The 27,462-nt window shown below is 37.1% G+C and overlaps 1 protein-coding gene across 4 annotated transcripts in view; it reads left to right on the forward strand.

The window, feature by feature from the left end:
* KCND2 (potassium channel, voltage gated Shal related subfamily D, member 2) overlaps positions 1-27,462 on the forward strand; it is a 273,760-nt gene that overhangs the window by 1,889 nt on the left and 244,409 nt on the right. Inside the window, exons 1-2 of one of the 4 annotated variants that reach the window (XM_014964301.1) lie at positions 72-139; positions 427-1,600. In XM_014964301.1, coding sequence (XP_014819787.1) covers positions 486-1,600 — 1,115 coding nt within the window. In that variant the 5' untranslated portion in view covers positions 72-139; positions 427-485. Of the gene's footprint in view, positions 1-71; positions 140-180; positions 1,601-27,462 lie in introns of those variants that run through there. The other 3 variants (XM_014964303.1, XM_014964300.1, XM_014964299.1) reach the window with 3 other exon arrangements.

The raw sequence follows: 27,462 nt of genomic DNA on the forward strand, positions 1-27,462 counted from the left end.
CCGCGGCCCGGCTCCGGCGGCGGGCGGGGAGCGGAGCGGAGCGGAGGAGGGGCGGGGGAACAGGCGGCATCGCGCGTGGAAGAAGATCTCCTTCCAGGTGGCTGCACCGCTGCACCAAGGCTACCAGCCGGCTCCCCGGGTTAGCGCTGTGTGGACCGTTGCTTCCATCCTTTGGACCTCGTATCCAAAGGATCCAGCTGCTAGAGTAGCTGCTCTGAATACGTTGGTTTCTGAGTGTCCTGATTTATTATCCTAACTGGCTAAGCAGCCCCTGGAAGAGGGATATTCTGGGGTGAAAAAGGGGAGGAAGCAAAAAGGAAGCAAAGAGGTTTTCGGTTAATACTGACAATCACAACAATGTTCAGAAATTCTGGTGCCTTGAAAATGTGTGAGCATTTGTATTTTTCTTTTCCCTCTCTCTTTTAGTGGCTGGAGCAGAACTGTCTCTAGATTGAGTCTCTCGGCTGTAGTAGTTATTTGGGACCATGGCAGCAGGAGTAGCAGCTTGGTTACCCTTTGCCAGGGCAGCGGCCATAGGATGGATGCCAGTGGCCACAGGTCCCATGCCAGCTGCTCCGCGGCAGGAGAGGAAGCGAAGCCAGGACTCTCTGATTGTGCTGAATGTGAGTGGCATCCAGTTCCAGACGTGGCTGGACACCTTAGAGCGCTACCCTGACACTCTCTTGGGCAGTTCTGAGCGGGACTTCTTCTACCACCCTGAGACACAGCAGTACTTTTTTGATCGGGACCCCGACATTTTCCGCCACATTCTCAACTTCTACCGTACTGGGAAGCTTCATTATCCCCGCCAGGAGTGCATCTCAGCTTACGATGAGGAGCTGGCCTTCTTTGGCATCATCCCTGAGATCATTGGCGACTGCTGTTATGAGGAGTACAAGGATCGCCGGCGTGAGAATGCCGAGCGCCTGCAGGATGATGCTGACCAGGACCATGCAGCCGAGAGCTCCCTGCCCTCAATGACAGCTCGGCAGAGGATGTGGCGGGCCTTTGAAAATCCACACACCAGTACACTGGCTCTGGTCTTCTACTATGTCACTGGTTTCTTCATTGCCGTCTCTGTTATTGCCAATGTGGTGGAGACAGTGCCCTGTGGGGTAAGCCCGGGTCGCATCAAGGAGCTGCCCTGTGGAGAGCGCTATGCTGTGGCTTTCTTCTGTCTGGATACTGCCTGTGTCATGATCTTCACAGTTGAATATCTCCTACGTCTGCTGGCGGCCCCTAGTCGTTACAAATTCGTGCGCAGTGTCATGAGTATCATTGACGTGGTCGCCATCATGCCATATTACATTGGTCTGGTGATGACAGACAATGAGGATGTCAGTGGGGCTTTTGTGACACTGCGAGTCTTTCGTGTCTTCAGGATCTTTAAGTTTTCCCGCCACTCACAGGGGCTGCGCATCCTGGGCTACACCTTGAAAAGTTGTGCCTCGGAGTTAGGCTTCCTCCTCTTCTCACTCACTATGGCCATCATCATCTTTGCCACAGTCATGTACTATGCAGAGAAAGGTTCATCAGCCAGCAAGTTCACCAGCATCCCTGCAGCCTTCTGGTACACCATTGTCACCATGACAACACTGGGGTAAGTGCAGCTGGTGTTTGGTTACAGCCAACATTTCAACAAGTGTGTTGGCACAAATGGAAAATGCTCAATTAAAAAGAAGTGTTGGTAGAAAAAATGTGAGGGTAAGTTTTTGTTACAGAACTTTCTAAATGTTTTACTCATGCAAGTGAGTTAAAAGTGTTGCTGAAGTGAAAATAACCCAAACCCCAAAACTGCAGATAAACTGAAAAAGCAAACAACAAAACCCAAACTATTTGAAACTGCTTGGGTTCTTTGCAATTTTCTCTATTTGCAATATTCTCTACTTGGAATATTTTATGAGTATCTGTGAGTTATCAGTGGATTTTGAATAGACTAATGTCTTTGCTGAGAGGACTTGCTACAGAGTTGCTAAAGTAGTGATAATTAGAAAAAGAACCCAAGTGCGATCTTTTAATTTCATGCATAAAAGTATGTGGATCTGCCATTTTGTTTGAAGTGATGTATTGATGTAGACTTGGATATTGAGTTTGGTATTACGAAGTGATTTGTTTTCATTAAAGTGAACCAGATATAGATACCTTAATCTTCACAAAAAAAAGAAAAAGAAAAACAAAACAAAAAAAAACCCCTGATATTTAAGACACTGGATAAATTGCCATTGATTTCCATGAATGTGTAACTTGTAAATGGCAAGTGTCAAGATACCTTGACCAGTGACAGACTCTGGAAAATGATCTGAAGAAGTGTGAGACATATGACAGATCAAGTATACGTCTAAAAACGTAATTCCAATGGCAATATAAAGCCTTCCAGAGAACCAGGAGTTAAACAATGCTGTTGATATTAGTTCCCAATGCAGTTTAGTGGACAGACGGGAGATAGTGTTATTTTATAAAGTCTCTGATACCAGAGTCATATTGTACCAGCTGATTCTGTGCACTGATTTGTAAAATGCATTTGTCTGTAATTACAACAGGGATTTAGAAGCTTGAATAATTTGAGAAGACAATTTTTTCCCCTATTCTTAATTTTGAGCTGTAGGGTATCATCTGTCCAACTGAAAATTTGTTGAAACTCTCTAGTTATTTAATAATTATGTATATTAAAAGACAAACTTTTCACTTTCATTAAGACAAAGCCCATCATTTTATTAGTCAGACATTTTTCCACATCTCCTTGGGACTGCTGAGATTTATGAAACATGTATAACTTTTAAATTTAACAAAATGAAAGTGCATTATTAAATTTGTGAAAAAGTTGATTTATTATGTGCAATTGTAATTTAGTTGGGAAGCATATGTAGAAAATATTGAAAAAGATAAAGGGACTGTCCTATGCCACCATTTTTTATACAGGACTTTTATCTTCAGCATCATATAACAAATGAAGATAAATATAGTGCATTGTAAATATTTCATACTGCTTGTAAGGGCAAGTTATGCTAAAAAGGAGTGACGAGAGCTTTGGGGATTTTAATCTGCTTTTTAGGTCCCTGGAATTTTTGGATTTTGTTTCCTTCTGGTAGAGACAAACTGAAGGGGCAAGTTAGCAGAAGGAACAAGTTATGCATGCCAACTAGTTCCATAGTCCTGTGTTTTTCTCATGCTGACATTTTAGCTACATATTTTTAATTAGAACTGTGATGATTTCAACAAGTTGGGCCTTAAGAATTTAGCAGTATTTAGAGTGCATCATCTTGTTCTAAAAGAGCAGGAGCTGGTCTGTGTTTTTTGTAATGAAATGTGTGTTTTGGGCGATTGCGGTTATGGACAGTTTGGGCAGTACCTGTCCATGGTGCTGAACACAGTTGTGTCTCCAGTTTTGTGGCCAGTTTGCAATGGATTGTGACGTGGGTACGGTATCCATTTGACATTTATGTGATTTGTTGATTTCTTTCACACATAAACACACACGCACACACAAAAGAGTGTTGTTATATAGTTCCAGGTTTTGAGGTATTATCGAGTAAATCTTCAAAAGTACTGATGAGATTTGAACGTCATTAAAAATCTCTTTAAATAGAGCCTAAGAACCTATTTTTAAGTGCACAGCCATACAATATTTAGGTCCTGAGGGGAAGGAAGAGAAAGGGTTAAAAAAAATACACTCATGCTTGACTCGTTTTCAAGATAGTTTGCACAGAGAAAGTTTTGAGCAGGTTGCACAGAGATCCAAAGTTTCACCCTCAGGAGTTCAGATATGATTATAAGATATGACAGACATCGCAGATTTTGGGAAATCTTTAATCGATGCATTAGCTACATTATGTCTTTTAATAACATCATGATAACCATATAAAGATTATGTTTAAATGTTAAATACCTATGATTGATTTAAGTATAATTAACATAATAAAAGATTTGAGCTCTTTTTAGTTGATGGAATAATTACACAAAAAAGAGAGGAAAATTACAAGGAAAAGCAGCACGGGTCAGTGAAAGCTGATTGTAATTAGTACTGCTACCTTTGCTCTGTGGCTACAGCTTCTCACCCGTTTACTCATATAGAACTCTCATTCATTTTTATTTTTAGTTTTAGCTGGATCAGGGATATATAAATGGACTGCATACGAGCAACCTTTTTTCTTTTAGCAACAAAGCTAGATGAAGTCTTTATGTTTTAAATGACAGTGGCACACAGCAGGTTATATGAAACATTACAAAAATATGTGAAAGCTAATACTGATTAATAGATCAATGTAAAGTTGGGGTTTTGAGTTTTGGTGTCATTCTCATATTTTGCTAGATAGCAAGGGTATTGAGTAAGCGACCTTTGCAATTTGGGGAGTTATTATCTTGGAAGCAGAGCTATATTTCTCAGTTCTGCATGATTGCTGAGCAATTAAAGTGTCTTTAAAAAACATAGATTACATTTTCCTCTGCAGAGTGCCAGTGACTTCAAATATTACTACATTTCAGCCTCCAAGGATATCCCAGCTATTAACTTATTGACTGTTCAACTCCAGTAGTACCTAGTTGTACATAGAGATGTTATATGAAAGAAATGAAGGGAAGAAAGAATGAGCGAGAAAGAGATAAAGGCTGAAGGGAAAGAGATAAGAGACAAAAAGACTACTCCAGAATAACAGCATGCACTCTGCCAGAAACTGTGCTGTCTGATTTCAAATTTCAAACTAGTGTTTTATCAGTGTTAATTGTAGCAAAAGCAAAAGTAACACAGGGACAAGGGAGAAGATGGTGCAAGAGAATAAAATTGAAAGAGATCACAAAGCAGTTTGTGGAGAGTCAAGATAACTATGAAAAACATAGAAATTAGGGGCATAAAGGTCAAGAAACAGGGTAGTGTAACACCTGGCAGAGAAAAAGCTCAGGTCTATTAAATTGGGACTGGCAGATTACATGGGGGCTTCTGAATATCTGCATTCATAATGACACACTTATGTCACTTTCTGCTGTCACCTCATAACATGATAATCTAATAACTTTCCTTCTGCCCTGTCACTAGCCAGCAACTACTAGAGTAGCTGGTAAGGTTTTGATGGTGTAAGGGAGAGCTATAGTGTAGTTAATGTTTTATAAAGATATTATACTTTAAATAAGGAACATGGTGATCTTCTGTGACTAGTTCTAAAGCCTCACTGCTATTTTTAACTTCTATATTTATAGGCTCTATATTGAAAAGCATTGTCAAATCGCACAAGACCTTTGTAAATGAGCACAACTTTATGAAGGGGTGCTTAAACACAAGACTATTAATCTATTTGTTTTGATTATATAAATTGGACATGTGTCTTCCAGAAAAGATAAACCAGCTATTCTTTTCCATTATTTGTTAAAATAGACCATAATGTATGAGGAAACCCATCTAAGGTATATCAAATTCCCTGAAGACTTTATATAATCAAGCAGGTGACTGAATGTGACAACAGAAAGCCTGAAATGGTGAGGGGAATAGGGCGATAGATTTCATTCTCCTGTACATTCCATTGTCTCCCATCTTCACTCCTTTTCCATTCTTATTGCATCCCTATTTGTTTTCTTCTCTTTTCTTTCAAACTGCCACTTTCCATAGTCTTCCTGTTTGGGAATTTGTCTGCTGGCTTAGCGCCTTTCCTCCCTTGTTCAAGACGAGTTTAACATTTGTATTAAGACTATTCTGGCTTTATTTTTTCTGTTTCTTTGTTCTAGATTCCTCATACTTCTTTCACCAGTAGATCAAATCTTTCATTCATCATCATTGTCATTCATTTGACCTGAACTTTCCTTATAGCAGGGTTTTTTTTTCTGACCTTTGTTTGATAGATTTTTTCCTTACGAGCATCATAAAATTTCTACAGCATCACTTTTTTCCCAAATGCCACATGCATTATCTTGTTTTCCTCTTCTGACCATTGTGAGTGCCTTTAGTTTCTTATACTCTCTGCAGGTTTGTTTGAAAACATCCATCTCTTCAGAACTTGTATTAAAATAATTGAGTTCAATAAAATCTAACAAGAGACCACAAAATTAGAAATCTTTGTTTTATGGACAATTTAATTTAAAGTTTAGAAACGCTCTTATAAATATTACAAAGGTAAAGATTAGCAAAGTTTGAATATTATTTCTGTATCTCATACTTATGTCTTGGCTCATTCATTCATTTGGTATTTCAACCCTGTTTCAAATAGCGTTTTCCTTTTTTTCTATTCTTGTATACAATGTAGTGAATTTTGTATTTTACAAACATGTTTGCTATCTCAATCTATTTTCTCTTCACAGCAGAGACACTTAGCCTGAATAGATAGGATACTATATAACAGAGGAGGGACAAAGTGTAGTGTAATCATCTTCAAAGCACATTACTAGATATTCATACAGGGCTCCAGGGAGAATTTGAAATACTGACGGCAGTAGTTTGTGTTTGCTAAAAAAAAGCAGCTGTATTAGGCTGTTGTTGGTTTGACAGAGAACAGAAGTCATTATATTCTTACTTAGTTGCATCTGGGACAAACTTTCCTGTTCAAAAAAGTCCTGAAGATCTCTTAGAAGAACAGGAGTTAGTTTACTTCACTCATTTTACTTGAGCATGAATTTCCTTACTTCAGTTTTGAAGAGTATGAAGGTGATGTTTAACAAATAGATCTTTCTGCTCAGAATCTAATTTATTTTCTCCTTTCATGGAAACAGATGGAATTTTGTTTCCTTGCTGTTATTGCAAGTCAAAAATAAGAACAATGAGATTGGTGTGGGCCAGGATGTAGCAAAGAAATATGCTTAGTACAGCAGAACAAATCGACTCAGAGAGTAATTATGACTGGTGCCTGATCTATTAATTATGGCCTATCATTCAACTAATCCTCAGTGAATATTGTGATTTTAGTGAAAGCCTCAGTGATCGAACTGAAGAAGTTCAAACTGAGTGATGACAATCCGTACTTGACTCACATCATTGTGTCTGCCTAAGAAGAAAAATTTGCAATATAAAAGCCATATAAATCTCTGAATACAGTGTTAGAAATAGTGCTACTGTGAAAAAAAAAATAAAAATCTGGAAATGGAAACTGTATTTCTGAACATTTTATTTCTGCAGAAATAGAAATAATTATCCAAAATAAGTTGATAACATCTTACAGCTTCAGGATGTCAATTAACTTCTCAGACATTTGAAATAAAAGTCTAAAGAACTGCTCCTATTACTTGATTTTTATGCCACTGTAGTCCACTGACAGCAGTTCATAATTTGCATCATGGTAAGCTGATGAGAGAAGAATTTGGTTCAGCAGGAGTTAAGTGGATAGATTGTTCAAAAGAGGGGATATAATTTAGAAACACTGAAACAAAGTTTAGATTCAGTTTTTATCAGATTTCATCAGTTACCTGACAACAGCGCTGACAGCGTGATGGAAAAGATTCTGTATATTTCCGTACCTATCATTTATTGGGCAATAGATGGGAGCATAGATTTTTTACAAGACATAGTCTTTAAAATATCTTTTTTTCTGCATTGTTCATGCAGCGGAGGAGAGGTTTTTAAATTCATAGACAGTGCTTTGAAATGATAGCTTTATGCTACGTTTCCTGGAACAATAATAGTTACAATGCTTGTACTTCGACCCTTATCACAATTAGTACCCTCATTTTTACCATTATTTCTTATGTATTTTTTGCTGAAGCAGATGATTTGGATCTTCCCATGCCTCTGGCAATATTTAATAATCCCCCTTTTAAGTGAAAATGTTGTGTGTTTTGTTTTGACAAAATAAATCCATTTTCACCAAAGTACACAAAGAAATTTGAATTTTTTCCACAGCATAAACTTAAATAAATGTGAATTCAGATGAAATGCAAAATACTGCTTTTGATGTGCAACAGGTGTAAGTGTTCCCTAGAAAAATACTGGATACAAATATTTGCTCAGGTATCTCGTGTATGAAGGTTGAGATTTAAACAGGAGCACATATGAAGATCATGTGACCAATATATCAGTCACCGATATATCAGAATATGTTAGCTTCATTAAAAAAAAATCTAAAAAGATTCAGCTCTATTATAATTCAAATGAGACTGCATTCTTTTTTTTTTTTTCACACCGGCATAGACACACTTTATGCATTATTAGAAGGCATATCTTAATGTACTCAGTCATCAGTACAGAGTCCCTACTACCGTCAGTTCAGATTCTAGTATTTAAGTGAATCTACAAAAGCTAACAAAACATTAAACGACTGCTATCTGTGTAAATATTAAATATAAAAAGATATAAAAATATTAAAGAAAAAATTATTCATATAGGTAATCTTGTTCTTTTTGTATTTAGAAAAAACAGTTTCCTTTCCTATATTCCACTGCTGGTATTGTTCCCTACTTGTCTGCAGGTCTCCATCCTGAAGGCGAAAGCCTTTGGAGGCACTGTGTAAATGTGCCTAAATATAGCTTGATCCCACACTGTAACAGAAAATGAGAGGTTGCCTAAAAACCTACAAAAACATTTTTAATATGAACAAAGTTAAATTTTGCATATTTAAAGTATTTAGAAGCGGTATTTTGCACTTCATCCCCATTTTTTCAGTTTCATCCATGTTACAGGTTCTTTGATCCAGTTGACTTAATGATGAAGTCAAGTCTTATAGACACAGAGTTCTCCTGAGTTTATTAGTTATAGGAGCCAAGCACTGCAAGGAAGGTTTTTAAAGGCATTTAGGTACGAAATGCAGACAGGCACCCAGCTTGAATTTTCAAGACAGGTTTAGGTGCTGATAAACACAAAGGAGAACAGTTGAAAGCAAGGAAGCTGGGAAACTAAGTACCCAGTCACCTTAGAGAACATGGTCCTATGGACACAAGAAAAACTGCTAGGATAAGGGGAGTATTCTTCTGAGACTCCGGGTATGTCCTACCCCTGTCAGAATCAAATAGATCTTACAGGGCTTAAGGTCCTGTTAAAATATGATATGCCCTATATTCATGTAACAGTGTAGCAGGAGGTAGAGCGCTGTGTATGGTATTCTTAGGAAAGAGGAATAAGTAATTTGAGAAAAATGATTGAAAGAGTAATGTAAAGCATCCGCGGGAAAACAGATTTTTTTGATCCTAATTTTCTGTCTCTGTGTTTTTCAAACCAACAGTTCAGCATGAAAAGATGCGCAAGAAACGTGAGTTATGACATGCAGATATTATTAAATTAATGAAAATATTTTTAGAAACTGGGTAAAAAATTACAAAACAGTGCGAGGGAGGAGATTCAATTTTTTCAAAGAAACCTCCAGCCCGAGGATTGATTGGTTTCAATAGGTCTCATATTTAGCTTATATACAGTAAATTTGCTAAGATGCTGATGTGTGGTAAGAAAAGGTAATCCATAAGTCTCAAGTTTGACCACTACAAATTCATACCCTTCTCTGGAGTGCTGGCAAATACTTTTATTTTGTCTCTATTTCATTTTTTATGTGTAGTGTTTGTAGACATAAGTGGGAGGTTTGAGAAGTACTTTGCCTGTATTTGCTTTTTCTTTTTTGCAATAGTATGAGTTTTGCAAGGATGGTCTATAGCTCTGCTAGTTGATTTTTACCTAATTTTGTGTTCCTTAACACAATTTCCCTTATGTTTCCTGATTCTTTGTATAAAAAGTTATTTTATTGAGGTAAGCATCATGTATCACACAGTTCTTCCTTTTTGAGGAGACATTGTGATTTGCGAGTTGACTCTTATCCAGATGGCGTCTATCTCAGCTTTGTATTAACTACCACTTGCACTAAAGCTTCATATCAAAAATTAACATGTGAGCAGAACTCCCAAGATTAGGAACACTTGCATAATTTTTTTTTTCTAAATGTGATCGAATATAACATAATATGAACATTAAAACAGAAAAATATAAAATCTGTATCTGCATAAATAAATTTGTCAGCGTGATTATTGAAGACTCTGTTTCCTTAGATAGATAAAACTTCTTCTGGTATAGCAGACAATATAAACTTCTAGGAATTTATTTAATTAGTCTGACTACTTTGGTAAATTGAAATAAAGTAAGTATATTCCACTACAGTTTTAAATCACCTTGGATAAAAAAATAGCTGTGAAACTTCATAGAGGTACTTATAATGATCTAATTTTCTGATAATACATCACCATGCTTTGATTCATTGTTATTTTGGAAAACATTATTTTGAGGCCAAATCCCAACTTTCTTCAAATGTGTATCCAGAGACATGGGTTTTTTTGCGTTGTACTGGCAGATTCTCAAAATATTTTGGCTGATACACAGGGAACAGTCTTTCAAGTTATCGCTTGCAAGCTTGGCCATCCAGGCATTCCTTGTGAATGGCTGAGAATCAGACTGTGAGGTTGTAAAGGACGTAATGTAACGTCGTGTAATGGCTCAGTCTGGAAGTGTCTGCTGCATCCTAACTCATCACTTCTCTCAGTAAATCAGTCAAGAGAGTTTTCTGTGTGAGAGTGTATGTAATGTGAGTGGGATCCTTAACTTTTCACTGTTGTGCCTGTTCATCTCCTCCTTTCTTTATAAACCCAAAGAGGAATTTTGTTACTGTATTAGTGGCCTTACTTTCAGTTTCTGCAACTTTCATCTCTCCCACTTGCAGGCAGTTAACAATTCCCTGAGCATCCTTATCAGCTATGGACAGCTACTACTGCACTGTGCAGGGTTGCTTAGGAACAAAATTGATGCTCTTTGACACGGTGGATTACAGCTGCAACATGCTGGTCCCCAAACTCTTCTGCTTTCCACAGAGGAACAAAAAGCAGAGAGCTTGAAGATGCTTTCCAAATCTGACTGTAAAGAGGGTATATACTTTTTTTTTGTTTTAGGCTATCTAATCACTTCATTGTTGGTAAATAGCAGGTTAAGAATTGTGGCCTTTTATTGAAAGCACAGCAGTACCAAAAATTCTTTAGCAACAACTCTTTTTAACAGCAACTTTGTAATTTGACTACCACAGCATCTTGTATCACTTACAGAATTGAGAATTTTCAGATATTCCAAAATTTTTGGTTGGCTTTGGTTATTGATGCATTTGTTTACATCAGTTGATCAAATCCATGTTGCGACATAGATAGCAAGGACCAGGGACAGGCAGAACTAGAGTAAATAAACCTCTTGTTGTACACTTAGGGAGAGCTAGATAAGCTATAGGTGCAGCTACTTCTTGTATTTATTTCATATATATTTATATAAAATGAAACTTCAAAAATTTGCATTATTAACTCTACAGTAACTGAGAATTTAGTTAGTATTTACCTTTTTGGGACATGGATGGAAAACTTCAGAGTACAAACTGATGCTTCCCCACGGACAGATATTTTAGAGCAAGTCTATCCATAAACTGGCTTAATGATTGGACAAGCTCAGTATTAATTAATTTTCCAAGTGAAAGGGAAGCTCAAGTTTTATCTGATTTGCTTGTGAACACAATAAGTGACCTATAGGATGTTAATCTGTCAAAAGGTGCTGTGTTTTAGAGGTAAATTCTATAAAGGAAGTTTCTTACCAAAAAAAAGTGTAATAAGTGAAACATATGATGTCCTTCTTGGATGATGTGCTACTTCTGGCACCTCTCTCCCTTCACCCCACATCAGTCAGGTCATTGCAGAATTGGTAGCTGCTGAAAGACTGCAACCATTACCACTCAATTAACCTACAGTTTCTTTCCTTCCGAGGCTCAAACTTTTGAAGTGTAATGCATTAATTTCCTCACGGGAAAAGCAAAGTTTCTAGTCATGCTGGTGAGCTCTTCGGCACAGTTCAGCCTCTTGCTGTACTGGCAGAGCTGTGACAGCCTGTCTTCTCCTCTGGGGAAAGGCACAGCTGCAGACCACAGATGATGCTGACTAGTTGTATCTGGCACACACGACCAGTGATTTTAAAATACAGACACCTTTGTGCAGCAGTGCAAATGCAGGATAAAAACCTAGGTGGGGAGGGGGAGATAGGAACCAGTTTTGTTTCAGGTCTCTAGGAGGAGACAGAAAAGAGTGCCTGGAGTGAACTGCACAAGTCCTCTTGGATGCAAACTGCCTTCTGGCCACTCTCTGCCCCGAGCCCTCTTCACACCATGAGTACACCACGATGTCTGTTAGGCAGTGATCCATGGAGTGAATTTACAGTGGGTTTGGCCATGCAGTAGGAAAGAGGTTGTGGGTTTTGCAACCCTTTCCCAGAAGATATGCACGCTTTCCCTATTTCTCTATGTAGCCACCACATTTAGTGTGCACTGTTTGCAACATATTTGCAAACAAATAAAATAAATACATAGAAAAGTGCTAGATGATGTGGAATACTGGGCAGGACAATAATTTGAACTATGGATTGGGATCCATATAAGTGGGTTTAAAAGATACTCAACCACAAAACAGGCTGGTTCATCTCTTTAGTGTCTGTGGTGTATCTTCTGCCTTAATATACTTTCTGATACCTATTTTCCAGCTCACTAGCTATACTGAGAAATTCCTTTGTTTTCAAAGCAAACAAATCCAAATGCAGCAGAAAGGTTTCCTTAAATAAGCCTTTCGTGTTGTCTGTATACAGTTCTTTTCCCAGTCCCTATGTTTGTGTGCAAGGATATAGCTATACAATTTATACATTGTATCTTAGCTGTGTGGGTTTTTAAAAGAGACAATCAGGACGTACAACTCTTAAAGGAGACAAGTAGGACATCCCTTTTTTTAAAAGGAGACAATCAGGACATACTGTACAATAGAATTATTATAGAAGAATCTGGAGGTGGAATTCAAACTTATTTCTCTGCCAGTTGGTTACCATCTCTGGGAGGTATTTATAAGCCCTAACTTCTCCTTCTGAACTAGTCATCCTTGTCTCACTTAGGAAGTAATGAAGAGAAGCAGGCATCTGGAGGTGCTCGTTCCTCTGCACTGAGTGTAAATGAAATTTATTATGATTAGCAGAGACTTAAATATTTAAATACCAAGTGAAATGGATGAAAGAAATCCCAGCCTTCATGTCTAACTAGTTTGGTCTAGTCTCCTTGTTCCCGGTTATATAACTCCAAAAGGCCCATAACATATTCTTTTCAGAGATCATAGTAGAGTATGTGCTTGGGATTTGATGACAATTCCCACTTAATCAAAAAGGAAGTGTGTCTGCTACATTTACACTCAAAATTTTCTTGCTTTGTGTAACTTTCAAGGCCATTTCAGTGCTTTTGCCAATTTTTTAACTTTTCCAAACACCACCAAAAAAGAATTAAATTAAAAAAAAAAAAATGAAGGGTTCTAATGTTTCTTCTGGTTAGAAAAAAACCTCTAGAAAACTGAAAGAAAAAATTAGTTAAGTATCCATTGTAATTTTCTGCAGGAAAGAATTCATTCTCCAAATAGGAATGTTTTTGCATTAAGATATGGAGAGCTTGAAAGCCTTACCTTCAAAAGGTTGTAAACTATTCCTGTTATTCTTCCTGTTCAACTGATTCACATTAGTTTTGTTAATTGTTTCACCACTGTCCGTTTTTAAAGTGCCACCAGGTTAATATATTTATTCCCCAATGGGGAGGTGTCAAGCATGTTCCCCCATGCCATTATTCTAGCATCTTCCAGGAGCTGTCAGAGCTTTAGACTGGAGTTAGGCATTGCCAATGCATAGCTCTGTAGTACACCGAAAATCATAGAGATACACTAAACTAAATTTCAGTGGAGACACGGCTCCTCATTGCAGCATTCATTTTCATATTTAATACAATTTAAAAATTACCATTGTCTTTAAAGCTGCCTCCAGACTGGAGCACTGCAGAAGCTTGAGAGCCACACGAGAGGATTATGGTCAAAACTGCTTCAGAGTTTATTACTTTCTCATTTGCCTTCTGAACTTTGTTCATTTCTCTGCAAATCATACCAATCTCTCTGGTGAGGAAATTCTGTAATTTGGTATGAAATCCTGTTATCAGCAATGATTTGGTTTAACTCATTTTAGTTAATCTTCATGTTCTGCTTTTCCAGAGCAGCAAATCTCAAATTTGCCAGCTAGTACACTTCTATACTAGTGTGAAATAACCCCATTTCCCTCCGTATGTTTCTCTTTTGTGTAAGATTTCATGAAATTATGTTCCTTTATGCACTAAATGGCATATTAAACTTTTTTTTTTTTTTTTCATAGAAAGAGATGGATAAACTGCAGAAGAAATAATAGTTCCTCTTTTTTTTTTCCCCTCAGCTGGGAAGCTTTATCATAAACTTCCAAACAAGTTCTAAAGCAAAAGTACTATCCTGCACCACTGCACCACTACAGAAAATTTGCTTCTCCTTTAAGGGGCAACAGTCGTTATTTCATACTTTGGAGAAATTGATTTTGATTTAATTATATTTTAAAAATTGTACTCCTCCCTTTTTTTGTTCAAGTAAATGCTTTTTACATTCTTGAAGACTGATGTTGATGGCTGAAAACGTAGCTTCTTTCTTAAGCTTCTTGCCGAGTCCTAAGTTGTCCTTTGATCAAGACCTTGTATTTATTTTCATAATTCTGGGACTTGAAGTGGTATTTTTAATAAGCCAACTGTTTTTCCCCAGCATTAAGAAATAGATTGAGAACAGCGACTCATGCAACACATCTGCAAAGAAATTATTTACCTAACTATTTTAATGGAAATTAAGAAATAGCTGAAGACAGTCTTAGAAATTTGAATTGCTAGTCCTTCAAAAGAGTACCCTGATAATGACTGGTGTTCTGCACCAGGCTGGGGTGGTGGGATGGAAGGTGAGAGAAATGGTGCAGGATTCTTTCTGGATCTCAACAAGGAAGGCCTAACAACAAATGGCTTAATAAAATCGCTGTTTTAATAAGGTACAGTAAAAAGGGTAATATAGATAGCTAGTAAAGCTTATGTCCCCTCTGATGCTGGGCACCAGGGCATTCATGGAGCATTTGATGGATTTTCCCATGGCATGCTGCACAAACCCTGTCCTTGGGGAGAAGATCCTCCTTTGTGCTATTATATAACTTTAAAAATTTTGCTCTTCTTTAACAATGAAACAGCTGTATTCAAAAAGGATGTTCTCATGAGAGATTTTTACTGCACTTTTAGATTGAGGCAGGGCCACACAGGTGGCATAGTTGCCATTACTGAGCTGCTTGTAGGCTTTAGTCCCGTGGACAAGTTATTTGTGCGACACAGCCCAGCCTGAAGGCCAGGATGGACGTGCAGCACAGGCCTAAGACACTTAGTTTCACTGGTATGTGGATCACTAACTTTTCCATGTACTATGGTCTCCCAATCAGGTTCACTATGACAGATTTGTGGTGCAAGGTAGAAAGGCAATATACCTGTTCACAAGTTTTTGTTACTATAGTATAAAAATCGTTATTTACTGTTACTGAATTTGATCAGAGAGTTATAAAAGGTGCAAAGAACTTTTGCAGTCAAATTAAGATAATATCAAGATAACATGAACATGTTCAACTAAATATCTGGAACTTTTTCCAAAAGAAACCTCATATTCCTTGTAGAAGTTTCACAATACAGCCTCAAGAACCCTTGCCACATAAGGAAATAGAAAATTTGTTCTGGATTCTGTGAAATTTTTTGGGGGGTAAGACTTTGATAAAAGGAAAATGTAGTTGGAAAATATAATTTATGAATTTCCTGTTTCCAAAAATCTATGAATGAAAACCATTCATTTTTTTTTATAAATGTAGAACAAAAATTTGAAATGAAATGACACATTTGGATAGTTCAATCTGAATTTCTTTAGGGATCTCGGTTCTAAGCATTTTTTACTTTTCATTCATACATGGAATGGAGAATATTTTTAAGAAACAATGCTGTGAGAGAACAATTTCATCTTATGATGAAGAGCCACATTCCAGCCATTACTGTTGCATTCTTTTTTTACTGAAAAAACAATTATTAAGATTAATGGCAAAATATCCACCAATGCATATCAAATATGAAAGATACATCATGTGCCTTGGGAAGTCCTTAAGATCTATTCTTACCTTTGCTTATGTCCTACCCATGTCATCTGTTTCTGACCACTGATAGTGCATTGGGCTAAATGGCTCCTTCATCTTGCCCTCTCATGTTCTTAGTTAATGGAAATGACTTAAATGTGGATTGGCTCAGGCTTAGATTAGGGAGATAAACTGTTGTATACTTCTCTCCTAAATTGTTTTGAAGAATCTTGAGTAATTGATAAAAGATAGATATCCTTAAGTACCAAAGGTTCAGAGGGTTCACTAATATCACAGAGCTTGAAAACTGTGGAAATAAGAGCTGCTTTAAACTCACAGTTATTTCTTACATCTCTATTTTGATTAGCTATTTATATAATCAAAGATCGTAATCTACAAGGTGATGAGAATTTATGTCAGCTTCAAAACACTGAAACTTAATAAGCATTTCAATTGAAGATGAACAAATGCTGCAGCACCTGGGAGTGCTGAATGCCTTGCAGGATTTAGTGCTGTTCACTTGATCCAAAGCCCATGGAAATCAATTAGAGACTTGGATTTGACCTGAGAGGACTTTGTGTCAAGTGTGTGTGTGAACAACTCTAGCAAGATATTGACGAGGACAACAATTATTTATTTGAATTACCTCAGACTCTATAGATTTAAACCAAACTCCATGGCAGTGCAATAGGGATTCCTGCAATACGTGTGTTGCTATCAATACCTTATATAGAAGTAGAGTGAAAAAAACAGAAGATGGAGTTTAGTTACATTTCTTGAAGCATAGTCTTATCATCAGAAAAACAGTAAGATAATAGATTCCAACTTCTGATATAACAGGTTTATTCTGTGCACAGTTTATCGAGAGGAAGTCTTTATGGGAAGCAAATAATTCCGTGTCTCCTCTGGTAACGTGGAGGTTGAGTCATACATGGGATCCCTCCACGAGTATTTCACAGAAATTGGTCATAATCAACACTGGAGTAGGGAATTTGCTCATAGTTTCTTATAAGTAAAAGGGGAACAAGTTGGCATATTTTCTTCCTTAGCTTACCGAAGTGTTGTTAACTAACAGAAACTTTCAGGCAACCTTGAAAAGATATCACACATTAATAGCATCAGAGAACATGACAGCCAGAGCCTGATGTAACTAATTTTGGACTGGTATTATAGTGCTATTTAAAGCAATAAAGGTTTTATCTGTTGGTTGATCTGTTTACTAAAATAGTCAGTAAAAAATGTGCCATATATTAAATCCCCTTATTATCCTGTTGATATAAAGAACTTTTAAACTGATAGTTCTGCTTTTGGATTTTCCTGCTTAATTATATTAGGATAAGGTCATATATTAAGAGGGCATAAAGAAGAAATACTCAGTTCCCTAACAATAATCTGTCAAATGATCAGTTAAGATGAATGGCTGGCTAAGACCCGTACATATCAACGGCACAATGATTATTATATGCACTTCTTGTTTGCTTGACTTTCCACACTAAAATGTGGAAAAGACGGGTTGATGTAGTGCTGGGAGGTATGGTTTAGTGATGATGCTCCTTGTTTGTTGTGTGGGTGTCTATTTTTGTCAGTTAGGTTGACGGTTGGACAAGATGATCTTTAAGGTCCCTTCCAACCTAGAAGATTCTGTGATTCTGTAAAATCCATGACTCCCCGTGAAAAGGCCCACACTTTCTTAGGTTCCTGCCATACATGATGACAATTAGCTATATAATTTGTTTGATGAAAAACAAATAAACTTGCTGTTAATTTTTTTTTTCTGATGTGAGACATGAATGCCAGTACTCTGAAAGTCCTGGAAGAGGACTGAGAGAGAGGAGATTTTATTCTTGGGTTTTATTCCATCTGAGAGCACTTTGCAGCTTTGTTGGCATGGATGCACTGCATGAGTGACTTTATGCATATTCACAACTGGTTCTTGGAAGGAAATGGCTTATTAAACAGTAATCATATAGCATGTGTAAATGAGTTTTGTGGATAAACATATATCTTTATCCTCATTGCCTGAGATGGGTTGTTGACTAAAAAGTTTTTCTGATGGCATTTACTCTTCCAGGAATTTTACCAATCATCTTATGCCTGATTTTCTGCCTGAGAAATTTCTTATTCTCATATATAATTAATGCTGAATTTTCTCTGTTCCTCTTGAATCGCATACTTGAAATAAAAAAGAACAGAATTCAGGAGAGTCTAAATATGAGCATAGGTGCAATGCTCAAATATGTGTGTGTACTTTCAGGTGTGCTAAATCACTCTCTAGACTTACTGACTGCAATGACTGCAATGGGAGCTTCAAGACTAACTCACGTGCAAAAACCTACATGCATGCACCAAAAGCGTCTTCAGTTTCTATTTGAATCGTGTTCCAGGACAGCACAATGAACTGACCATGATGTCAGAGCTATGAATTTCTATTATTTTCTTTTTTTTTTATTTTCCCCTCAGATTTGGGGTCCTGTTCTGTGTAATGATCTAATGCATAATGAACTGCTCCTTATTCCATTTTCAAGCTTCTTTCTTCAAGATGCATTTTCCTAATGGCATTGTCCACTCAGAGTGACAGCATCTTTCTCAGGAGAAAGGACACAGAATATACTGAACAGGTCATCTCACAAAAACTTGTGTACCCATATTCTCTTGGGGCATTATAGTTACATTACAATAGCCTCTGTCCATGTCTTCAAAGAGTCCTGGGTAAATATTTTTCTGATAACTGAACAGAAAGATGGAAAACATACGAAATTCAAAGCATTTACATCTTCTGTCCTTGATAGTACATTTAATAAACAGTGGAAAACACAGATGAAATTATATTCCCAGGTATAAAATACTGCTAGAAGAAAAAAGATGTTGGGAAATATTATGGAACTGTACTACAAACTAGTGAAATGAAATGAGAGAACCTACAGCAAATAAACCTAAAGAAATATACATAGTTAATACTATGTCTTATGATAAAAAGGTCATTAGATACTGTAGGGGAAACTATACTTACAGTATTTGAAAAATATTGGTAAATATTTTGTCTTTCTAAAAGTAGAAGTAATTTCATGACAGTCTCTTTTAATTTGTGAAAGTCTTATTGATTTAATACAAAAGAGAAACATTTTTCACCTGTGTGGGTTTTTTTTCTAAGCAGCAATACAGATAAATGGGTGGAAAAGTTAATTATTTCTACCAGAGTTTGGAGGCAAAGCCCACAGGAGCTAATGGAAAGGCTTTCATTTTCTTCAGCAAGCTTTAGATCAGGATTCTAGTTATATCTTACAGTACATAATATAACATTTCTATGTTATTAATTCATAAGTTTAAAATAACTCATTCCAATCAGACTGGAGTGTTGGATTTGTCTCACATGAAATCCAAAGTAAAAGTTTTGACTTACACTCCTTATCAGAAAGGAAGACAGCTCTCTTATGATAGTCTGGTGGAAATGTTAATGAAAATGCTGAAAACACTGTTAGAATTTTGGGGTTTTAAAATGTTAAATGTGTCATGGAAAGGTTTATTTACTTTATGTAATCCACTCAAAAAATCTGTGTCTCAGCCGTCAGGTTGGAACATATCAATGTGTAAAAAATGCAATTATTCTTCAGGGCTGAGGCAAACTCTAATAGTTAGATGCTGTGCAAGCTTCTGAGACTAGACACCGTGACGATTTTGTAGGCATCTCATTAACGAATTGTAGCGCTGCAGCATGCTCTGCTTTACTTATTTATTGAGGAGATAATGGGAAATAACTGGTTTCTTTGTGAAGTCATAAATAATATGACAGAAGGATATTAAATGCACTGGGATGTGACAGAAAAACTAAAAACTTGTGGGGTTTAGTATTTTATGGTGCCGGTTCTTTTTTACCAGTACATGTAAAACCAACAGATATGTTTTAGCTGGGTGTGTGAACAATTATCAATATAGTGTGCTAGCTACTGAAATGTGGGTGTCTTAAATGAAGAGTTTCTCAATTTTGCTATTTTACAGTAACATTCAGAAGTTAGTAAAGACTAAATCTTGTTTCCTTTTTTTATTTCATTAGGTCTTTTTCCATTTTTCTTTTATACAGAGATAGTCTTTCTCTATTTTTAAATTCCCAATATGAAATACTGGTTCTACAAAGTATGAACATTTTTGGCATTCATTTTGTACATCTTTTATTCTCAGTGGGAGTCCTGTCCTGAAACTGCAGGCAGACATACAGACATGGTCCACTATAGCTTCTCAGTACTTTGCACACTTGATTAAAATAAAAGCTAGCTTTTTTTCCCTCTCCGTGTACATGTGCATGCATCTGTGGGGCTGACCTAAAGAGAGAAAAATGTGTTTTATTCTGGAGTTCAAACATAGCACTGAGATACAGATTGAGGTAGCACTGTCCTCTCTTTCTTTGTTCCTATTCTTTTCACTAAAAGATTTATCATGCAGTGTATTGTCAATTCCCTCAGAAGCTGTGGTGATTAAAGAAGTAGCAATCACTTTGGATACATTGGTTAGTCTTGGGAATATTTCTGTGTATTCGTGACCCCATAATTCTTTACCCTCGGTTTGACTCACCACTTAGCATGAAGCTAGTATAGAAGACAGCTCCACAGCGATGCAGCCCAGTTCTGCTTAGGTTTCTACGCTCTGTCTATCTTTATGGTACCCAAGCATGTGTATGGTAAACATGCTTCTACAAGTTGAAAACAGTATTTTCCCTTCAGCAATGGGAGCACCTTCAAATTTGGCAGTTTAGACATCGTTGCAGCAGAAAAGCCTTGAGGTCGCAAACACGTGGATCTCAGCCACTACGCCAGTGTGGATTTTGTCCATGCAAAATGTCTATGGTTTTATTGCATCCATTACCTATCATCTAAAGATTAAGCTCATCTTTTGAAGCATGACCTTTTTATTGGAGGAGTTCCAAGCATTCACATATGTGGAGCCCAGCCGTGTTGCCTGCTTATCCCACTTACATCAGTTTTACAGTGGTGCAAATCCATTTTTTCACGAGCTACTCCTAGTTCACAGTAACATGACAACAGAGTGAGGCCTGATCAGTCATGCTTAGCGCTGCCAGCACAGTACATTTTAAATTCTTTTGAAGTAGTGGCATGTAGGAAAGAAGCGAAGCAATTCTACTGTAATTCATGTGATGCATATATAAAATTCTAAGGTTAGAAACAATTTTTATCAACCATTCCAACTGTTATGTGGTGTTTATGATTGTAACTTAAAGTTTGTCTTCAGGGACAACAATGCCATAATGACTGAAGAAAGTAAGCGACAAGTGTTCTCCAATTGTTTAAGTAACTGAGAAGCCACTGGATAAAATACTGCTTTGTTCTGGAAAAACAAATTATGGGCAGTCTTTCTCATAAATTTTAGGAAACTACATTATTTAATGTTCCTGAAGTATCTGTTAATTTCTTCTAGCTGCTTCATAGAGTCCGTTGGTATATTTTCCTTGTCAGCAAGGGAAAGAAAAACCCCAAATGAATGGGGTTTGAAATGTCAAAGCAAGCAAGCCGTGGACTTCTCACTTTTTGAGAAGTTACCAGGAAGTTACATCTTGAATCTATTATTTATATAATAAGTTAAGAGATCCAGGATGCAACCTGGGGGCCTAATTTTGGTACTATATGTCATTGTAACTCTCTTTTTTGGACCGATTGGGAGGTCTCTGAGACACAGAGCCTTTAATAGATTATTTCTATCAGCAATCCATTCAATTAAGCAGCCACACATGGATAATCAAGTATAATAAAAGGAGACCCTTGCTTGGAGTTTCAAGTAAAAGAGGTAATAGATTGGTTCAACCTCATATTTTGCCGCAAGTGGTTTTGGTAGAAAAATTCTGCATTCATTACTTTCCATGTTTCATACTGTTACAAGCTATTTCAACAACATTTCCAAATACTAAGCTTCAGAAATAATGTGCCTAACATAGTGTGGTAAATTCTGTGTCAATTTTCTTTGAGAATAATACTGGATATACATTAAAATACCATATAACAGTTCTAATTATCAAAAGTTGTATATATTCATTAATCATATCAAGTATTAGATGCATTTTTAATATACATTTTGCCTCTTTCTTCTGAGACAGTAGTTATAGACCCAGATATCCAATATTCACATTGTTGTGTAGTTTAATCTAATTTCCTCTGAGCAGTTACAGGTTTTGAATAAACTGGTTTAAAAAAAGAGAATAAAACATTATTTTGTAAGGAAAATTTTACTATGGCCTAAAAGGGATGAAGTAAATAGCATGTCTTAAGCATTTTCTTGTTCAAATGCAGTGGAAGACTTTTTCTGTTTTCAATTTATATGTTGTATTAAAAATGCAATACACTTTTTAGCCATGAACCACTTTTTCAGGAGAGTTGTAAAATAATAAGGTTTAATTTTCAAAGTCAATTGAAAAAAAAAGTTAGACTAATAATTCCTCAGTTACGTGTGGAACACAGCTTGAGCAAAAGGGATCTAAGGTTGTTATGAGGCTGATCAGCTGAGCAGTTATCATAGAATCATAGAATTTCCCAGGCCGGAAGGGACCTCCAAGGGTCATCTAGTCCGACCTCCCCGCAGTCAGCAGGGACACCCCCAACTAGACCAGGTTGCCCAGGGCCTCGTCGAGCCTCTCCTTGAATATCTCCAGGGATGGGGCCTCAACCACCTCCCTGGGCAACCTGTTCCAGTGCTCCACTACCCTCACAGTAAAGAACCCCCTTCTAATCTCCAATCTAAATCTGTTCCCCTCCAGCTTGAAGCCATTTCCCCTCGTCCTGTCACTATAGGCCTTTCTAAACAGGCTCTCCCCAGCCTTCCTGTAGGCTCCCTTCAGGTACTGGAAGGCTGCTATTAGGTCACCCCGGAGCCTCCTCTTCTCCAGGCTGAACAACCCCAGTTCCTTCAGCCTGTCCTTGTAGCAGAGGTGCTCCATCCCCTTGATCATCCTTGTGGCCCTCCTCTGGACCCTCTCCATCAGGTCCATGTCCTTCTTGTATTGAGGGCTCCAGACCTGCACACAATACTCCAGGTGAGGTCTCACCAGAGCAGAGTAAAGTGGCAGAATCACCTCTCTGGACCTGCTGGCAACGCTTCTTTTGATGCAGCCCAGGATGCAATTGGCCTTCTGGGCTGCAGCTGCACACTGCCTGCTCATGTCCAGCTTCTTGTCCACCAGCACCCCCAAGTCCCTTTCCTCAGGGCTGCTTTCCAACACCTCACCCCCTAGTTTGTATTGGTGGCGAGGATTGTTCCGGCCCAGGTGCAGAACCTTGCACTTGCTCTTGTTGAACCTCATGAGGTTCACCTGGGCCCACCTCTCCAGCCTGTCCAGTTGGACCATTCTGTTCTGTTTCCAGTCCCAGAAAAAGATCTGATTATCATGCAATGTATTCTTGTGAGTCCCTCTTTTTTGCCTACTGCAACTTTTTCACATTGTATAAATATTTAATAGAAAAGGGCCCTAATTACAGAGGCTTCATCCTTCCCTTTCTAGTGCAGAATTGTTCTGTCAGAGGAGCCTGACACCCTCTGCTCCGATGGGAGGAGAACACAGCTATACTGCTCACAGGATCTTAATCTAAAGGATGTTCTCAATTTATGTTCCCAAATAGCGACATGTCTTCTTCCCCATAAAATATGGCTTAGTTGCAAAGCATCTAAGACCTTTGCTATTTTTTTCCACGCAACTGTCTTCAGAAGACTCCACTATTACATACCTGGCTCTTTCTGAAAAAAGAAACAAAAAAACACAGGTCTCGAGTATTGTGTCCAGTTTTGGGCACCTCAATACAAGAGAGATATCGAGGTGCTGGAGCGAGTGCAGAGGAGGGCAACGAAACTAGTGAAGGGCCTAGAAGACAAATCATACGAAGAGCGGCTGAAGGAGCTGGGGCTGTTCAGTATGAGGAAGAGGAGGCTGAGGGGAGACCTCATCACTCTCTACAACTACTTGAAAGGACACTGTAGAGAGGTTGGTGCTGGTCTCTTCTCACAGGTAATTAACAATAGAACGAGAGGGAACGGCTTCAAGCTCCAACAGGGTAGGTTTAGATTGAACATTAGGAAGGAATTCTTCACAGAGAGAGTGGTTGGGCATTGGAACAGGCTGCCCAGGGAGGTGGTTGAGTCACCGTCCCTGGCTGTGTTTAAGGGACGTTTAGATGCAGTACTGAGGGATATGGTGTAGGGGAGGACTTTGTAGAGTAGGGTAGATGGTTGGACTCGATGATCCCAAGGGTCTCTTCCAACCTCAATGATTCTATGATTCTATGATTCTATGATGTGCCTCAAAGCAAATGTACTGCCTATTTGAATTTTTCTTCTCTACATACTTATTAGGACCTATTAAAAATGTACAATATACAATTTATACCAAATAATTACATAGTGCGTGTGTACCTTATACACATATATAAACATACACAAGCATAGAGTATATATGTAGCATGTATAGTCATATAAATGAAAGTTAGATGTGATTATACTATGTATTTTAGCGGCACACCTTATGTATACTTCAATATGTTCAAGAGTATTCAAATATTGAATTTGAATTTTTTGTCTCTCTGCTATCTGCTATATCTCCTTTTTTTGAGTGCTTTATTTTAGCCCCATTTAATTCCTGTAAGACTTCTTGCATGTGTAAGGACTCAAAATGTAAGGGTCTCTGCTTCCAGATTCTGACTCAGATACTAGCTAAACAGTAACATCTTTACCTTCAACCTCTCTCTTTTCTTTTAAAATTGGCAGGAAGCCCAGAAAATTTCTTCATCAAAGGCATTTTTGCAATTTTTAACCTACTTTCATGCTAATTTGTTCTTGTAATCATAAAATTAATCAAAATCTTTTCCATTGTTTAAAACTAGAGATAACATTTTTACAAAATCATTTTAGAACATTTTGAATATAAATTAAGTTGACTATTAATGACAGAAAAATAATTACAGTTAAAGTTGTGTCCTTTAGGCAAATGTTAAGTAAATTAGTGGCTGATTCAAAGCCCATTAAGGATCCTTTTGACTTCAGAGAGTTATGGATTATGTCTCAATAAAGAATCTTTAGTAGAAAAAAATCTCAGAAGGGTGGAAAAAATAGGTATCTTTAGAAGTATAAACTGTGTCACAATAGAATCTTCAACCACAGTAATTATTAGATTGGAGCAAAATTTGTGAAAAAAAATATCATGAAAATGCTTGATAAAGGAGGATTTCTCTTTAAAATTGTCTTGTCCTTGTGAATTTTGTTGCTTCCTTTTTCTGGATATCCAAATTATTGCTTCCTGGCATTCTGTGTAAAATAAAAATAGAGATGATCATGGAAATTCAGTTCTGTAAAATTCAAAAGAAAAAACCCTTACCAGGCAGTATAATTCCCAAATGGGGAGAAAAAACAATGAAGTTATTTCAGAACAAGAATTCAAGACCTGAAAGTGTAGTTGAAAGTTAAGTACCTGAAGAAGCATTTTTTATTAGAACATGGAAGATCCAAAGGAATTTTGAAAATTACTGATTCTCTTCCCATGCTAGTGTGAACTGAGGAGGAGACCAGGCTCAGCGCATGGCAGCAGGGTGAGGTAACAAAAGGGAAGGCATCACCAGGTGGTGCTCTTGTCTACTGTGGTCCAAGTTCCTATTCCTTTGTGTGTGAGCATATGTTCAGTCTTTGGAAGACATGAAGAACTGTTTTAGTTTGGGGTTATGCATGAAGGAAGCTCCCGTTTTCAATAGGATTTTAATCAGCAAACGTTCCCAAGAAGAGTTTGCTTTCCAGGAGTCACTCATTAGCTTTGAGGTTCAGGGTGGAAGAAAGAAAAAAGATTATTTGCAGAGTATATCACTACATTTATTTCATCAAGGAATGCTATTTTTCCTCTATTTAAATGAGGGGCAAATATTAAAAAGTAACACTGGATTTGGTAGGAGGAACAATGGGAGACTAAGGTATATGTCTGTTTTTAGCAGATCGATGTCATTAAATATTTGCAAGGGCTGTTCCAATGCTCAGTCTCTTGAAACACTGTAATGAAGCTATGAAAAAGTAACAATGCCTTCCATATTGAATGTTCTGCAGGAAGCCTGGAGAATTATTCCATGAAAATTTTTAGTTGTTAACTTACTCATCAATCATATGACTTCAACAGTATTCATCAGACATAGGCATGACTAGGAAGACCCTAGAGGAAATAGAGGAAATAAATTAGAGGAAATAAGTATGATGGAAATTCTGTTAACTACAATTTTGCTAATACAGAAGAGCAAGATTATGCATAATATGATTATATGTCAGATAATTGGCAGGTCAAGCTACAACGCGTAAACTAAAAATTTAAGGATTAATTTTTATTATTTTATTTAAATGTATACATTTTTTGATTATGAATGCTTTAGTGGAAGGTGTCCCTGCCCATGGCGGGGAGTTGGATCTTTAAGGTCCCTTCCAACCCAAACTACTCTATGATTCATTAACCTTTACTTTCATCCTGTATTAAGAGTTTATAGTTCTTAGGAGCTCAAACTAGAAATTCACTGAACTCTGCAGTATCTCACATAATAGATGTTTTAAAACGTATTTTTCCTCAAGGGGATAGGTAGGGAAGTTCTTGGAACAGAAATTCATATATGTTTGCAAGTACATAGAAAAGCTATCTGCTTCATAAAATCCCTGAACTGAAAATAGGTAGAAGATGAGACAGTATTAAGGGAAAGCATCATGTTTGCTCTATTTTCACTCTTTTCTATGCAGTCAGTAATGGTTACAAGATCCTGGCCTAGATATATCTTTGATCTGACACAATCTATGAATTCTTAAGTCCTTATGTCACTTCAGAAACAATGGAGCATAAGATTGCTGTGTTTTGGGTAGATGCATCAAGCCTGCGTGCTGTGGGAATGGAGATTCCATAGCTCAAAAATGTCCCTGCTATTACTTGCTATGAGTCAGCAGAAGTCCTAAGATTTTCTAACACAGTATTTTTCATTCAACATATTGTCATCATATTGTCTTATCATAATTATCATATCAATATAAACATTTTTCCAGTAAATTTCCAATTTGCAATATATATGTTGCTTGTTGCATAGTTGGTCTGAGGAATTATTCTGTTCTTAATTAAAAGTGAGTATGTGTGGCATTTCTTTTTTAGCAAAAAGTTAAGAGGTACAGAAAAATGTGAGAGGTGGATGTTACAATGAAAAATGTTTGTAAGTTCTCAATCATTACTTCCAATGCTTTGTTTAAAAATCTTAGTACTGAATAAAGTTGCAGAAAATGTCTTTAAAATTGAATAGCTTCCACAAGATACCAGTAAAGTGTGTGTAACTTTTTTTTAGCTATAAGGATATAAAAACTGAAAGTTGATGCTTGTGACCATAAAGCCAGCAATTTTAAATATCTGTTCAAAAGACTTATAAGAATTTGAAGCCATTAACTTCTTAGAAAACTTGGATCTAACACTTTAGAACACTTGATAGATCAGATAATGAATAAAATAAGTAATATTTCATTGCAGGAGCTTGTTTATCATAATTTTCTAGTTTAAG

Source organism: Calidris pugnax, unplaced genomic scaffold, assembly GCF_001431845.1.
Source record: "Calidris pugnax isolate Ruff unplaced genomic scaffold, ASM143184v1 scaffold44, whole genome shotgun sequence".
Classification (NCBI taxonomy): Eukaryota; Metazoa; Chordata; class Aves; order Charadriiformes; family Scolopacidae; genus Calidris; species Calidris pugnax.